Source organism: Panthera pardus, unplaced genomic scaffold, assembly GCF_024362965.1.
Source record: "Panthera pardus isolate Hobbes unplaced genomic scaffold, ASM2436296v1 HiC_scaffold_8, whole genome shotgun sequence".
Classification (NCBI taxonomy): domain Eukaryota; kingdom Metazoa; phylum Chordata; class Mammalia; order Carnivora; family Felidae; genus Panthera; species Panthera pardus.
In genome coordinates, this window is record NW_026527013.1 from 12,298,827 (window position 1) to 12,315,020 (window position 16,194).

The following is a 16,194-nucleotide window of genomic DNA, read 5'->3' on the forward strand; positions in this document are numbered from 1 at the left end:
ATATTCCCAACATGCTTGTTCATTTTATAGCCCCCAGTGGAAGCCCCCCGAGGGCAGGGGGGTTTGCCTGCCTGTTGGCTGCTGTGCTCCCAGTGCTCACTCAGTGCCAGCAACAACGGAGCCAGTCCCTTGCAGCCAGGGCTGTGGCGTGGGGGACCCAGCTGGTATATTCGAGATGCCCACCCGACAGTCCTGTTCTCTGTCCCGTGCCACCACCGCTCACTCCCGCCCAGGGCTGGGGCTGTGTTGGGGGAAGAGACTGTCGTCCCCAGCCTCTTCACTTATACAAGTCAGTAAAGGCACTAGGCCTCCCAGCCTCTGGAGAACCGCCATCCTCTCCCCGAGCCCCCCAAGCCTCAGTTTCCCTGGAGGGCTTCCTTGAGGGAGGGCGTCTCAAAGACTTAACACTTGTTGATGTCATCGTGCAAGGTTTTTTGCAGAGTGATGGGCATAACAGTGGGTCGGGCTTAGTGGGTCCCCAGGAAATGAGAGGCTGAGCGTCCCCACCCATCGTGAATCCTGGGGACCCCAATCCCCCATCCATCAGGGTTCCCAGGAACCTCACGCCAAGGCCCCGGGACACAGTCTCCCCATCCATCTAGGATTCTGGGGACCCCTCGGAAGCTGTGGGCCAATCTCTCCAGCGATCAGGGGTTCTGGGAACCCCTCCGAGGCGTTGGGGACCATTCTCCCCATCCATTGAGGGAACCCGGGAGGCCCCGGGACCCAGTGTTCGACTCAGAGCGCCGGGTCCCGGATGCCGCCTCCGCTCCAGGTCTTGCCAGTCCCCGAGCAGGCGGGAGCCCACGGGGCACCCCGGGGATCCCTGGGCGTCACGCTGCTGTTGTGGAGCGCGTGTTGACGCGTCGCCCGGGAGACGGGCGGGGGCGGGCCCGGGAGGGGGGCGCGGCCTGGCGGTGCGCAAGGGGCCGGCCCGGCTGCGCAGAGCCCTGGCGGCCGCAGTGGCCACGGCCGCCGCCGCCCGCCGGCTTATATACCGCGGCTAAATTTAGGCTGCGCCCGGAGCTCGTCCCCATCCGGGACGCGTTTCCGCCGCCGCCGCCTTGGCCCGGCCCCCGTGAGCGCCGCGCCTATAAGGCTTGGGCGGGCCCGGCCGCGGGCCGCAGAGCGTCCCCGCCCGCCCGCGCCCCGACCAGCCCGGCTCCGGGCAGCCAGTCACCGGTGTCCCAAACCCGCGTCGGCCCCGGGTCCCAGCCATGGCGCTGAGCGAGCCCATCCTGCCGTCCTTCTCCACTTTCGCCAGTCCGTGCCGCGAGCGTGGCCTGCAGGAGGTGAGGGCGGCAGGGACACCGGGGGCGGCCGGGACCGCGGGGCGGCGGGGGCGGCTGGCTCAGGGGAGTGAAACGCGGGCTGCGGGGTAGTAGAACGCAGGCGGCGGGGACCGCGGGCTCCGTGTTGTAACACGCAGGCGGCGGGACCGCGGGCTCAGGGCCGTAGAACGCAGGCGGCGGGCGGAGATCCCCGGGCCCCGTCGCGCGCTCACGCCCGCGCCCTGTCTCCCCGTCACCCGCAGCGCTGGCCGCGCGCAGAGCCCGAGGCGGGCGGCACCGACGACGACCTCAACAGCGTGCTGGACTTCATCCTGTCCATGGGGCTGGACGGCCTTGGCGCCGAGGCGGCCCCCGAGCCGCCGCCGCCGCCGCCGCCGCCCCCGCCGCCTGCGTTCTACTACCCGGAGCCCAGCGCGCCGCCGCCCTACAGCGCCCCTGCGGGCGGCCTGGTGTCCGAGCTGCTGCGGCCCGAGCTGGACGTGCCGCCGGGGCCCGCGCTGCACGGCCGCTTCCTGCTGGCGCCACCCGGCCGCCCAGTGAAGGCCGAGCCCCCCGAGGCGGACGGCGGCGGCGGCTACGGCTGCGCGCCCGGCCTGACCCGCGGGCCGCGGGGCCTCAAGCGCGAGGGCGCCCCGGGCCCGGCGGCTGCGTGCATGAGAGGCCCCGGGGGCCGCCCCCCGCCGCCGCCCGACACGCCGCCGCTCAGCCCCGACGGCCCCGCGCGCCTGCCCGCGCCCGGTCCGCGCGCCCCCTTCCCGCCGCCCTTCGGCGGCCCCGGCTTCGGAGCGCCCGGGCCCGGCCTGCATTACGCGCCGCCCGCGCCCGCCGCCTTCGGTCTCTTCGACGACGCGGCCGCCGCCGCCGCCGCCGCCGCCGCTCTGGGCTTGGCGCCGCCCGCCGCCCGAGGTCTCCTCACGCCTCCCGCGTCCCCGCTGGAGCTGCTGGAAGCCAAGCCCAAGCGCGGCCGCCGCTCCTGGCCGCGCAAGCGCACCGCCACGCACACCTGCAGCTACGCGGGCTGCGGCAAGACCTACACCAAGAGCTCGCACCTCAAGGCGCACTTGCGCACGCACACAGGTGGGCGACGCGCGCGGGCCGGGGTTGGTGGCCGGGGGCTCTGCGCTAGTGGCGCGCGCTGAGGAACACCCCCCTCCCCCCACGCCCCGAGAGGGCGTGGCCCAGGAGATTGGGAAGGGGGTCGCAAGTTTAGGACTCCCTGGAGGCGTGGCTCAAGAGGTTGGGGAGCGGGTGCGCGCTTAGGAACCTTGGGGGGACTCTGAGAATGTTGCGGGAGGGACGCACGCTTAGGACCCTCCTGGGAGCGTGGCTCGGGGCTTTGGGAAGAGGGTGCACGCGCTTAGGAATCCTAGGGGGACGATGGGTCTCAGAACGTTGGGGAAGAGGATGCCAGCCTAGGACCCCTCTGGGGGCGCGGACTGTGCGCACTTTGGGCTCCCCGGGGGCGAGAATCAGGAGGCCCGAGAGCCAGGGGTGAGCGCCTAGGATCCCTGGAGGTCCAAAACGTAGGTTCCCCGGCGGCTTCAGGGGGCTGGTTACAGGGGTAGGTTGCGCGCGCCCGAGTGGCCACTGTCGCGGGGAGGGTGTGCGTAGCGGGGCCGCAGGCGGGGCGGAGCAGTCCCTGGGAAGCAAACTGAGGCCCGCTCTCGCCCCCTCTCTGCAGGCGAGAAGCCCTATCACTGCAACTGGGACGGCTGCGGCTGGAAGTTCGCGCGCTCAGATGAACTCACGCGCCACTACCGCAAGCACACGGGCCACCGTCCCTTCCAGTGCCACCTGTGCGACCGTGCCTTCTCGCGCTCCGACCACCTGGCGCTGCACATGAAGCGGCACATGTAGCCTGGACGCCCCTCCGCCTCCCCCCGCCCCCCACCGCGCGCGGCCGTGGCGGGTCCCACGCGCCGGGTGCGGCCCCCTCCCAAACTGTGACTGGTATTTATTGGGCCCAGAGGACCGGGCTGGGCACAGCGTGGCCATCGAGGGGGCTCCCCCCCCCCCCATGACGACGATGACGCCCCGGCCCCCATCAGAGACTGAAGGCCCGGTGGGAGAAGACCACGATCCTTCTTGACGAGTTTTGTTTTCAAAATGGTGCAATAATTAAGTGTCGTCTTCCCCGCCACCGGGTCTACACTAGAGGATCGAGGCTTGATGCCTTGTGAGAAATGCCGCCTTAATTTGTACTGTCTTCGACATTTTTTTTATAATATTGTACATAGTGACTGTGACAGATATTGTATTACTGTAAATAGGGAGACAGGTGGGCATTTTGGCTCCCTGGTTCATTTTTATAAGACTTTTGTTGTTGTTGTTTTTTAATTAAAAAAAAAAAAGTTTTGCATCTTTGGAAAAAAAATCACAGCTCTGGTCTGGCTGCTTGGAAGCTGGGGTGTAGGGTGGGACTCGGGGGAACCGGCAGCTTTGATGGAAGGCGGGCTGGCAGAGGTGTGGGGGGGGGGGAGAGTGCCTCCCACCCCAGCCAGCACCCTGGGTTGTCAGCTGCAGCACCCAGCTGCCAGGAACCGTGGGGTTTTCTATAAATTTAAACACTACATTTTAAGACTGAGGGAGAGTTATTTTAAGGTTGTTCCCTGAGCCATAAATTGCCTCCTTTTCCCCAGAGCTGGGGAAAGTGCTGGTCTCACTGACGTGGCCTCCTCTGGGCTGAAAAAAGACTTACCTCTTTCTGGAAGCTTCTGAGGTTTTAGCCAAACTTCTGGAGTGTGCAAGCTAACCCATCCCCTGCCCCCCCCCCCCACCTTCCTCCACCCAACACACACACACCTCTTTTTTTTTTTTTTTAAAGGGAAAAAATGCTGAATTTCTGACCCGCTTTGCCTTTTACTACTCTCGCCTGTCAGCAGGATGTTTTAAAGGGTGAGTCCCCCATCCTGTTAGAAAAAAGGAAATCCACGTTTGAGGGCTCTGTATGGTGGGCGCTCTATTCCAGAGGAGGAAACTGAGGCCCAGAGAGGTAGCTAGGGAGTGGTGGCATTAGGGTGCCTAACCTGGTCTGTCTGCCTCCTGAGGGTCCCCGAACTCCTCTGGAAGGGGCGAGGGGCTTTCTGCAGCAACCCATCTGGTGCTTGCGCCGGTGGGTTATGAGACCCTCCCCGGCAGGTGCCCTGGTGTGAAGGAATCACATCAGAGCCCCTGCTTTGGTGACTGAAGGTGGCCACTGCAGAGACCCTCCTCCTAAACCCCAAACGTCTCCGTCCGGGCGGGCGAGGAGGTGCCTGTCTCCGGCAGGCGGGCTCTCCCTCACCTTCCCCCTTCTCGGGGGCCCCCGGGTGGGTCACCATGGCTACCAACCATTGCACAAGTTGTTTCCAGAAAGTGAAAATAGCTTGTAAGCAGCACCTATTTTAAAACACTCTCGCCCCATTGCGACAGAGGCTGGGATTTCCTCCCTCCCTCCCTCCATCCCCCCTCCCCAAGGCAGTCCTGGAAACAGCTGAGAGCGTTTGGTAATCCACAAAAAGCAGAAATGGGAGATGGCAATCTGATTCATCTTTCTCGAGTAAATAGCCGGGGCCCAGTTCCGCCGGCGATGAAGCGCGTGTGAGTGTGTGAGCCTCCTGTACCCTCTCTCTGCGGCTTTTGCAGAAACTGTTCCAGAGCGGAGCAGTGGCCCCCTCGACCTGTGGAACCGATCTGCTTTGCTCACCGCTGGTTCCGGAGGCACTGGGTGGGGGGAAGGCACAGAACAAAGACTCACAAGAAATTTAAAATAGCTCTTTGTAGGGTCTGCAGACTTTCCTGTTGAGTTGAAGCTAGCAGGTAAAGCCATTTTTCTTGCTTGCTCAAAAACACCTCCCAGGTTTCCCCCGGAGGCCTCTGAGTCCAAAGAGACGCCAGTTGTAACGGGACTGAAGCTGTTCAGTGTCTGTTTCCTGAGCGCCTCCCACAGATAGAGCAGAGCGTTCCGCTCGGATAGGGCTGTGTGTTTCAGCCTGCGCTGATTAATACAGAAATATCCCTCATCGTTTTTTTCCGGCCCTTTCTGGAAACCCGAATGTCACCTTCTATCTTCTGGAGGCGTGGTTCTCTCCCAGGGGTGACCTGGTCTAGAGATATTTTTGGTTGCCACAACCGGGGCCGGGGTGGTGGCGGGGTGCTCCTGGCATGGGCGGAGACCCGTGGTGCCGTTACCTTTTTTTTTTAAGTAGGCTTCATGCCCAGCGTGGGTCCCAATGCAGGGCTTGAACTCACAACCCTGAGATCAAGAGCCGAGCTGAGATCAAGAGTCGGAGGCTTGGGCCGCCTGGGTGGCTCAGTCGGTTGAGCGTCCGACTTCGGCTCAGGTCATGATCTCGTGGTTCCTGAGTTCGAGCCCTGTGTCCAGCTCTGTGCTGACCGCCTGGAGCCTGCTTCGGGTTCTGTGTCTCCTTCTCTCTCTCTCTCTCTCTCTCTCTCTGCCCCTTCCCTGCTCATGCTCTGTCTCTCTCGCATGCTCTCAAAAATAAACATTTAAAAAAAAATAAGAGTTGGATGCTTAACCGACGGAGCCACCAGGCGCCCCTGTTAAACAGCTTATGATGATGCACCCACCACAGAGAATGATCCAGCCCCAAACATCAGCAGCGCCTGAGTGGGAGAACTGGAACCTTGGTTCCTAAAAGATCAACATTCGTTGCTTTTATTAGCAAGGAGGTGGCCCCGTCCCAGGAAGCAAGCTTTGATGGCAGATGTCACCCAGAGAGAAAGTAGGGGGGAAAAAAATCTCACTGCAGGGCCCCGTCTCCAATGGCCGTAAGAAGACCGAGCACCTCAACACTTTTCCTTTCCATAAAAGAAGTTCTGGCATCCATTTGAGAAAATATTAAATATCAAAACAAAGAAAAAGAAAGAAAAACAATTTACCCCGCCTTCTACAGCCTGATTGCAATCAAAGGTGTTTAGAGGGAGGGGTTTCCGGTTAGTGGTCGAATTGCTTTCACATGGCTGCAAGGATCAGCACGTCCCCCCCCCCACCAACTTTTCTTTTTCCAAGCAAGGTTAAAACCATTTTTCCGTATTTTGTCCTCCACGATGCGTTTTTATTACCATTTTAAATGGCTGCATACTATTCCATTAGATGTGCCAAAAATTGCTTATGCAAACAAGCACGGAGCATATACATGTACTTGGCCATGCTTCATACTGTCTTCTGGGGAGGTGGGTAAAGGGGTTGGAAGCGATGAAGGTTGGCGGGGACTTTAGGCATCGCCAGAGTGATCTCCCAAGAGTCACTCCAGAGGTGGGGGAAGGGCACAAGAGCTGTTTTTCTGCCAGGAGTTTCCTGTGTGTCAGGGAGCCCGGGGCACCCGGGCTGGTGACAGAATATGGTGTGAAACAGAGGAAATGGGAGCTTTCAGAGGGTAAGGTGAGTCCCTGACTCAGCACCCTGCCCCATCGGCAAAGCTGAGTTAGCACCCAGACCCAGCAGCGCCCTGGGGAGTCCCAAGGCCGCAAGCCAGAGATGGCTCAGGGGGGCACCAGGGCCAGGTGGCTCCAACGGCCTGGACCTATGCCGAGCTGGTGGGTGCTGAGGACAGGGTTTCTCAACCATGGCTCTGTCGACCTTTGGGGGCAGGTCATTCTGTGTCGCGGTGGCTCCCTTGTATACTGTGGGGCGTTTAGCAGCGTGCCTGGCCCCGCCCACTGGACACCAGCAGCACACATCCCCTCAAGCTGTGACAACCAAAAATGTCTCCAGACATTGCCAAGTGCCCCCTGGGGGTGCAGAACCACCCCAGATTGAGAACCACTGGGCTAGAGCTTCCATGGCCACCTGAGAGAGTTTGCATCTGTAATCCTAGCTCCTCCCATATGGCACGGCCTGCGTTTAGATACACCCGCTGGGGGCGCCTGGGTGGCTCCGTCGGCTGAACGTCCGACCTCGGCTCAGGTCACGATCTCACCGTTGGTGGGTTCGAGCCCCGCGTCGGGCTCTGTGCCGGCAGCTCGGAGCCTGGAGCCCGGTTCGGATTCTGTGCCTCCCTCTCTCTCTGCTCCTCCCCTGCTCAGGTTCTGTCTCTCTCTGTCTCAAAAATAAAAACATTAAAAAAAATAAATACATAAGCAATAAATAAATACACCCACTGAGGGGGAGAGGCGGGTAACAAGACCGACCCGGTGTATGTCATCTAATCGATTGGGACGTATGCTGCCGCGTAGTGTGAGTGGGGACTTAAACCGATCCTTCTCCAAATAACTGACACAGGGTTTCTCTCCCTCGGCACCACCGACCTTTGAGGCTGGATCCTTCTCTGCTGTCGGGGGCCAGTCTGGACGCTGTAGGGTGTCGAGCGGCATCCCTGGCCTTCACCCACCAGGTGCCAGTAGCAACCCCAGCCCCTCAGTCACGACATCACCGAGCATCCCCTGCAGAGGGGGTGCACAGAACCGCCTGCGGTGAGAACCACCACTTGGGCAAAAGTCTTCTCCGCCACCAAAGCCCCCATGTCTGCCTCGCGGGCCTGCTTCTTGGTCTAGAAAGTGAAGATGCCCTTAGGACAGGATGGCAGGACGGAGGGTGAGGACAGTGCCCAGCACTCGGGTGTGGCCAGTGCCGCGAGTGTCCCCCTGGTGCAATCTGGTGCGTAGATTTGAGTTCTGGGTTAACCCCCACCACCCCATCTGTCTCTGTGTCTCTGTCTCTCTTGTCTCTTTTTCTTTCTCCCCACCTCTCTCTCCCTCCCTCCCTTCCTCTCTCTCTCTCTCTCTCTCTCTCCCTTTTCCCCTCCTCTCTCTGTGTCTCTCCCTTTCATTCCCTCAGCAGATGCACCTAATGAGCAGAGTCCTAGGGAAGCAACAGTGACTCAGAAGTGACTCAGCCTCGAGCCATCACCCAGAGCCGATGTCAACAAGTTTGTTGAATGATTAACCCAGTGCGAACTTGAACTGAGCGCAAGGGCTGGGGCAGGTGCTTCCAAATCCCAGGCACTTTCCACCAGTTCTCTCTTTCAGCCCTCCCACCGAGAGGCGGAGGGGCCAGGATCGCCACCCCAGTTTTCCAGATGCGGAAAGCGGGGCTCACAGCGGGAAGGCTAGCCTGGGTCCCTTGCAGGTGTAGGTAGTGGAGCCAGGGCTCCAACCCTGGTCAGCCTGATGTCACAGCTCCTACCCATGCCTGGAAAAGTCTACATGCTGAAACATATCAAGCTCCCAGTGTCTTCCTCCACACGTACGATCGTGGTTCCTGGAGGCCCCAGTGAGCCCCTTCGAGACTTCCATCCGAACATCGTGGAAAGCTTATTTTCCAGGAAAGTCTCAGACGGGGAGAAACAGAGTCAGGAAACAAGTATTTGGAGGCGCATGGAGTCCCCTGAGATGTTACAAGATGCAACAAAAGGAGGCCTGGGGCGGGGAGCAGTCCCCCAAAAAGCTAAACAGAGCAATCACGTGGCCCAGCCATTCCGCTCCTTGCCGTAGACCCCGAAGAATTAAAAAGAGAGACTCAAACAGGGGCTTATACACCCATGTTCACAGCCACAGGACTCAGCCACCAAAGGGTGGAAACAACCCGCGTGTCCATCAACAGCTGAACGGATGACCCCAGGTGGTCCATCTATGATTCAGCCACAAGAGGGAACGAAGCTCGGACACTCGCTACGAGGTGGGTGAACCCTGAAGCCATCATGCCGAGTGAAAGACACCAGACTCCAAAGATCACACGCGGTACGATTCCACTCATACGAGGCCCTTCGAGTGGGTAAATCCATACAGACAGAAAGTAGATGGTGGGTGCTGGGCAGTTAGTCAGTGTCTAATGGGGACAGAGTTTCCATCTGACGTGATGGACAAGTTTTGGACACAGTGGGGATGGTTGTATGACAGTAAATGTGACTAATAGCATTGAATCATATACTTAAAAGTGATTAAAATGGTAAACTTTTTTTATTATGTATGTCTTACCACGAGTTAAAAAAAAAAAAAAAAAGGCTTGAAAGTCTCCATAGACAGGAGGCAAGGGGTGGGATTTCTATAAGACAGATCCTGTGATGAGTGTCTTCCGGGAGTTTGTACCCATTGTACAGGCGGGAGAATGGAGGTGTGGGGAGGCGAGGCCGCTGTCCACGTGAAGGAGCTGAGCCTTGAACTTGGGGCTGCCCGGAATGGAGGTTTTTCCCCACTGGGGTGCCTCTGCAGTGGGCAGTCGCTGAGTGTCTCCAGGCCTCCGTTTCCCCATCTGAAAACAAGGCCATTGGACCAGTGGCTCCTCTACACGGGCCTCATACTGGGGACAATTTTGTCTCCCCCGTAAAATCAGACGGTGTCCTCCAGTAGCTTCTCGTCGTTCTAGAATAAACCCAAAGGCTTCATTGTGGTCTGAGGGCCCCCCCCCCCATCTTATCCCACTCCTGCATGCTCACTCAGCCACACCGACCTCCTTACTGTCAGCCAAACACGCTCCCCTCTGGTCCTGCCTCAGGACCTTTGCATTTGCTGCCCCCTTAGCCTGGAATGCTGATTTGCACATTCTTCCCGTAGCCACCGGTAGCAGCAAAGCCAAGCTGTACTGGGGTCGCCTCTGCAGCCTTGAAGCCAGAAACAAGATCCTCGGGTGAGAATAGGAGGCCACCAGACAAAGGGTTGGGGCCCTGGGCGGCCCTCCGTAGGCAGGGGGGTGGAAGAAGCTGGCTCTGGAGTCTCAATTCCCAGCACCTCTGCTTCCTCCTCTGTGCCTGCCAGCAAGTGGCCCTCTCACTGACCCCCAGCACATCCTTTCTGCCGCAGACCTGTAAGCCTCTCAGAGCATCATCTCGTCCTCGCAGCGGAGGAAACGGAGGCCCAGAGGTGTCTCCCAGAGTCATACACTGATCCTAGGACCCTCCACTCTGAAACTCAGGATTTTCCCTTAGCTGTGTGGGCCTGGAAGGCCAGGTTCACTCCCATTTCGTGAGGGAGACAGAGGAAGGAGGCGAGTCTCGATGCTCCCTACTTCACCGAGTTCAATTCTTTTTTTGGAGGAGAGGGAGGTTGGGGCAGGGTACATTTGTGGCCATTTGTGGCTCTGGGAATAAACAGGTATGCCCTTCAGCCCTGCCTCAGGGCCTTTGCACTTGGCGATCCTCTCGGCTGGAGATTCTTTTCCTCTTCTTCTTCCCATGGCCGGCAACTATTTGTCCTTCAGACACCTGACCATCCAGCTGACCTCACCCACCCCCTGGGACAGAGGGAGGACTCAATGCCCTCATCCTGCTGAATACGTATTTAGTGACTTCTTTCAAATGATTTGGCTCCTCTGGGCCTGACCACACGTTAGCAAGTTACCCAACCATGTGGAATTGGGAGGCAGATGAACTTTTTTTTTTTAAATGTTTTATTCATTTTTGAGAGAGAGAGAGAGAGAGAGAGAGAACAAGTGGGGGATGGGCAGAGAGGGAGGGAGACACAGAATCCGAAACAGGCTCCAGGCTCTGAGCTGTCAGCACAGAGCCCGACATGGGGCTCGAACCTGTGAACCACAAGATCGTGACCTGAGCCAAAGTCAGACACTTAACCGACTGAGCCACCCAGGCGCCCCGCAGATGAACTTCTTGATGTGCCAGGAGGTGAGGGATGCATGAGGAGGTTCAGAGAGGGGAGCCACCTGCCCCAGATCACACAGCAAGAAAAAGGCAAGAGTCCCACAGCGTTCCACCTCCCAAATCCTTACCCAGACTCCCCAGGGCTGAGACCAAGTGCCCACCCTGTCCCGGAGGTCTCTGCAGACCTGCCCTTCTGGAACGGCATGACCGATGCCCTCAGTCTCATGGGACACCCACGTGTCCTGCCTCCAATGTTGGCGCTCACAGACTGGCCCACCTGGGAGGGAGAGGGGTGAGGGAGTTGGCCGCACATGGGGGGCTTCTGGGAAGGAGGAGGTGGCTCTGACTAGGACGCGCGGGAAGAGGCAGGGATGAGCCAAGGCTGCAGGACTGAAGGGCAGTGGGGAGCCACAGAGGGATTAAGGCAGGCAGTGACCATCAGCTCTATGCCCTGCCCGTGTCTATGACACGATCCACAGCTGGAAGAGTCCTCATACCTTTCTTTGCCCTTCTCTTGGTTCCCTGAGCATTTTCACCCCAGATTCCTGGGTGGGTGTGGGGGGGTGGGTGCCTGGTCCCTGGCTGGTTCTGACTGGGGGCTCCTGGGGGGCAGAAGCCAAATTGAGGCTGGCACCAACTCAGGGAGCCACGTCCCCCCCCCCCAATTCTAGCCCCTCTAGACCAAGGAGGATGGGACAGGGGTCCTGCCAAGACCCTGCCCCCAGCCTGCGCCCTTTCTCCAGCTATGTCAACCCCCACCACCCCACCGTCTTCCCCCACATCCCTCGTTTTCTTCATTTTGTCATTGTGGTAAAATACATGTGACATAAACCTAACCACCTGAACCATTTTTTTTTTTTAACGTTTATTTATTTTTGAGACAGAGAGAGACAGAGCATGAACGGGGGAGGGTCAGAGAGAGGGAGACACAGAATCCGAAACAGGCTCCAGGCTCTGAGCTGTCAGCCCAGAGCCCGACGCGGGGCTCGAACTCACGGACCGCGAGATCATGACCTGAGCCGAAGTCGGCCGCTTAACTGACTGAGCCACCCAGGCGCCCCCTGAACCATTTTTAAGTGTCCAACTCAGGGGCCTTAAGCGCACTCACACCCCTGTCCCCACCGCCTACCTCCAGAGCTCTGCCATCGTCCCGAACTGAAACTCTGTCCCCGTCAGGCACCAACTCCTCACTCCCTTCCCCCAGTCCCGGCCCCCGCCCCCCACCACCTGCTTTCTGCCTCCACGACCGGGACTCCTCTGGGGACCTCACATTAGTGGCATCACACAGTGTCTGTCCCGTTGCGTGTGTGGCTTAGCTCACTCAGCATAACGTCCTCAGGGCGCATCCACGTCGCAGCCTGGGGCAGAAGGCCCCTCCTTTTTCAAGGCCGCGTAATACTCCACTGTGCGGATCGGCCAGTTTGCTCGCCTGCTCCCCCACCGCCGGGCCCTCGGGTGACTCCCACCTTTTGGCGATGGTGAACAACACTGCTGTGCACACGAGTGTGCACAGGACCCTACTTTGGGAGATCTCCCCAGGAGCGGAGCTGCTGACTCCCCCGTTTTCGCTTTCGAGGCTGTATTCGCCGCCGCTCAGAGGTGCTCCCTCTTTGCTGAGCAGGGGATCCAGGTGCCGCCAGCCAGCCCCCCGGCGGGCCCGGGTCTCCGTTCCCCACCTCGTGCTCTTCACCAGGACCCAGCTCCCGTGGGCCACGTTCTGGGCCTCTCTGCTTCCTCCTCTGTGAACCACCACGGGGGCGGGCGCTGCCGGTGGCCCAGTTTCGGGGCCACCCCAAAATCAGGTTTTCGCAGCAGCCCAGGCTGTGCAGAGCTTGCACCCCCGGGAGCTGGACAGGCCTGCGGTCGAGGTGCCACTCACACCCGGCACGCCCGCCTGCCCACCCTGATCCGCCCGCAGGCTGCAGTGTGCAGGCAGCTTCCCACCCTGCCGGGGCCCCAGGCGTCCCAGGACGGCCTCCTCGGGAGGCCACATCAGACCCGGAGACCCTCCGCTGGGCCAGGGCCTGAGCTGGACCGGGACTCAGAAACCCAGGCCCTCATGCGGGCCAGCGGCATCTGCGCTCACGCGGAGGCAGGGGAGGCCACTCAGAGGGCCAGGCCAGCCAGGCCTCCCGGGCCCCTCGGCCCTCAGGAGCCACGAAAACAAATGCCAGGGGAGCCGGGCAAGCCACCGAGCTCCAACGGCACGCTGCCCGCCAGGACTCGACTCTGTTTTCACCCAGACCAGCATGAACAGAACATGCTATTGACAAGCCTTTCCCCCTCCCTTCTCCCCCCACCAGCTTTCTAAAAAATTATTTTCAAGCACAGAGAATCTATAAACCAACTGGATATAACAGACTCGTCTCGAACACTCCACCCAAGAGGAGCAGAATCGTTTTTATCCCCGGGATAGGCCACAAAACCAACCTCAGTAGACTGGCGAGCATAGAGAGGATATAAAGTATGTTCTCTGACCACAACGCAATGAAATTAGAAATCCAAAACAGAGAGAAATCTGGCAGACTCAGAAATACGTGGAAAATAAATACAATAATGCAGGAGAACCTGTCTGGAGCCTTCGGGAGGGCATCCCGGCAGCGAGGGATTTGTCCAAGGGGGGGGCCCGAGTTCCAGAGCTGGATTTCCATGTTGCGGGGGGAGCGGCGGGGGGCAGATCCGGGTCCTGCACGAGGGGCCTGGGTATACCTGAGACTCACCTCATCTGCAGATCTGGGGAGCCCGTGAGGTCTCTGGGTGTCCCTGGGGACTTCCCATAGTTCCTGGCAGGGGGGGGGGGCATAGCCTCCAGAGTGGGAGCCTGCCCCGACTCACACAGGTGACCCCCCAGCCCCCAAGAATGGATCCTCAGGGCTCCAAGGCTGGCAGTGAGGACCTCACTGGGGGTCGGCTTCTGAGAGCCTGCCCCAGCCATCCGGTCACACTCCTTCCTTGCTTGTTTAGAATATGTCAGAAACTTCTTCACTGGGCATTCCGGGCCCTTTACAGACAGCCACATCTCCCTCCTCTGAGCCTCTACGCCTCCCATGCACCCCCTACCTCACAAGCCTAATCTCCAAGGTCCCCCTGACCCTACCCCGACTCACCCTCACTCCTTCCTCCCCAAGTCCACGCCTTTGCGTAGGCTGTTCCTCATGTGGAAAAGCCCTTCCCGTGTGTCCATGCGGCAAACCCAGTCCACCCTTCAAGGCCCAACTCAAGCGTCACCTCCACCGGGAAGCCTGCCCCGACTCCCCCAGCAGGAGCCCTGCCCACTGTCACGCAGACTGACCTAACCAGGGCTGGTGGGGGTGGGGGTGGTTGGGATGGGTATCCGGCTCCCCCATTCGACTGGGTCCGAGCAGCCAGGGGTGAGGGGTGTGCATGAGGAGGGGGCCTGGTTGCAGAAGGGTCAGCACCACGAACTGGGGTATCGATTCTGCTTCCTGCTACCCATAAGGAGTAAAACCCCAGCTCCAGGGTTTCCTGAGATGACAGGGTTTCTTATTGACCCCAAGAAAGGTCAAGATGGTAGGTAGTGTGCAGGGTGCAGTGTAGACATGACTTGAAGTCTGTGGCCCAGATTGACCCCAGTTCTGGCGCTCTCCTCCTGGCCAAAGCCCCGGGCAACCGCCCGGTCCCGTCTGAGCCAAATGTCCCCCTGGGCTGGTCAGAAAAGTGAATCAGAGAATCGTTTCATGCCACACGGTGGGAGCTCAGCCCGTACTGTCCCCTCCTCTGTGTCCCCCAGCATAGACGGAATCCCATGTGGAGGACCCCAGGCAGGGCCCAGAAGTTGGCAGGTATACAGCACCCCAGGGACTCTGGCTTGGCCGCCTGCAGGCCACACTTTGAGACACGCGGCTCTAAATTGTCAGTCATTCAGGAAATAGTTCTGCACCCGCGAAATGCCAGATGCTGTTCTAGACGCTGCCGTCCTGCCTTCTCCAGCACATCCTGACTGCTCTCTGCCTCAGTCACCCCCGATTTCAACCTTGACCCTAAGTTGGCCTTGTGGGGACTGTCCCAGGTCTAAAAGACTCCTCAGCCAAACCCCACGTCTGCGGCCTCGGGGTTCTATGATGTTCCAGCGCAAGGAGGAATCCGGCCAGCCCCATCTCTCCCTTGGCTTTCAAACGTGCCCAGTGGCTCCGATCCCGACTCTCCAGGGCAGAATTCTCCACATTCCCGGTGTGTTTCCGTTGAACCCCAAACCTCAAACACATCCTGATGTCTCATTTCCTCAGCACGGCCGGGGTGACTTAGGCTAGCTTGCCGGGGGCTCGTGGGTTCGTTTTGAGTCATACAGAGGTTTGTCGAAGGAAAGGTTTCTTATCTCAGAAGCTGTTACATCAAGCACAGCCGGTTCCCACCAACCCTCTGCCCATGTGTGCGCGGGTCCCTGCAGGAGCCCTCAGGCCAGCTTTTCCCTGCCTGCCCGGGTCTGGGCTTTGGGTGACTTGGAGGCGCAAGCCCTTGGCGACAAAGCAGGGGCTGGGGGCGTTGGGCAGGTCTGAACTGGGCTCTTGGGTTCACCACTGTCACCCTGTGGCTCCTGGCCTTCGTCTCCTCCGCTGCAAAAAGGGGGGGGCCTCAGCAGGTGCCTTGGCGGGGCTCCCTCCGATGGACCCGACCTGCCCTATGCGAGGTACACAGTAGGTGCTCAATGAAGGAAGAGAGAGATGGTGGAACTTCAAAGGAGCAAGCCCACTCATTGTGTTTAATCCGGGGTCTCTGCGACGTGGGACTAGGGGTGGGGGGCACTGCCACATTTGGGGACAATCCCAATGTCCAAGGCAACTGTCCACTCTGAGCGACTTCTGCACGGGAAGAGTCCGAGATGCCCAGTGGAAGCACCCAGAGAGAGTGTCCATGTGGGTGACCTTGCACTAGTCCTTTCTTGAGTATGAGTGGGTCCCTCATGGGTGCCATTTTAAGTGGGGGGGGGGGGAGGGGGCTCCTGAAAGACTTTTGCCTGGAGGAAAAGTTTTGGCAATTTTTAAAAAAAAATTTTTAACGTTTTTATGTCTGAGGTGGGGGGCAGAGAGAGAGGGAGACACAGAATCCGAAGCAGGCTCCAGGCTCTGAGCTGGCAGCACAGAGCCCGACACGGGGCTCGAGCCCATGAACCGTGAGATCCTGACCTGAGCAGAAGTCGGAGTCTTAACAAACTGAGTCACTCAGATGCCCCGGCAGTTGTTTTCTTATTATTGTTGCTGTTGTTGGCTTGCTGGTTCAAGAAACAATCAGGATATTCACCGCAGCATTATCCATAATGGCCAAAAAGTAGGAAGAACTCAAGCGCCCATCAGTATAAGTAAATACACAAAATAATCCATCCACGCAAGGCAGTAATATTCAGCCATTAA

The 16,194-nt window shown here is 59.3% G+C and overlaps 1 protein-coding gene across 1 annotated transcript; it reads left to right on the forward strand.

Annotated features, from left to right (window-relative positions):
- Nucleotides 1–1,100: 1,100 nt before the first annotated feature.
- KLF2 (KLF transcription factor 2) lies at nt 1,101–3,683 on the forward strand. Its single transcript, XM_019416178.2, has 3 exons — nt 1,101–1,292; nt 1,535–2,369; nt 2,974–3,683. The coding sequence occupies exons 1-3, from the start codon at nt 1,218–1,220 to the stop codon at nt 3,147–3,149; spliced, it is 1,086 nt and encodes a 361-aa protein (XP_019271723.2). The 5' UTR covers nt 1,101–1,217; the 3' UTR covers nt 3,150–3,683.
- Nucleotides 3,684–16,194: the final 12,511 nt, after the last annotated feature.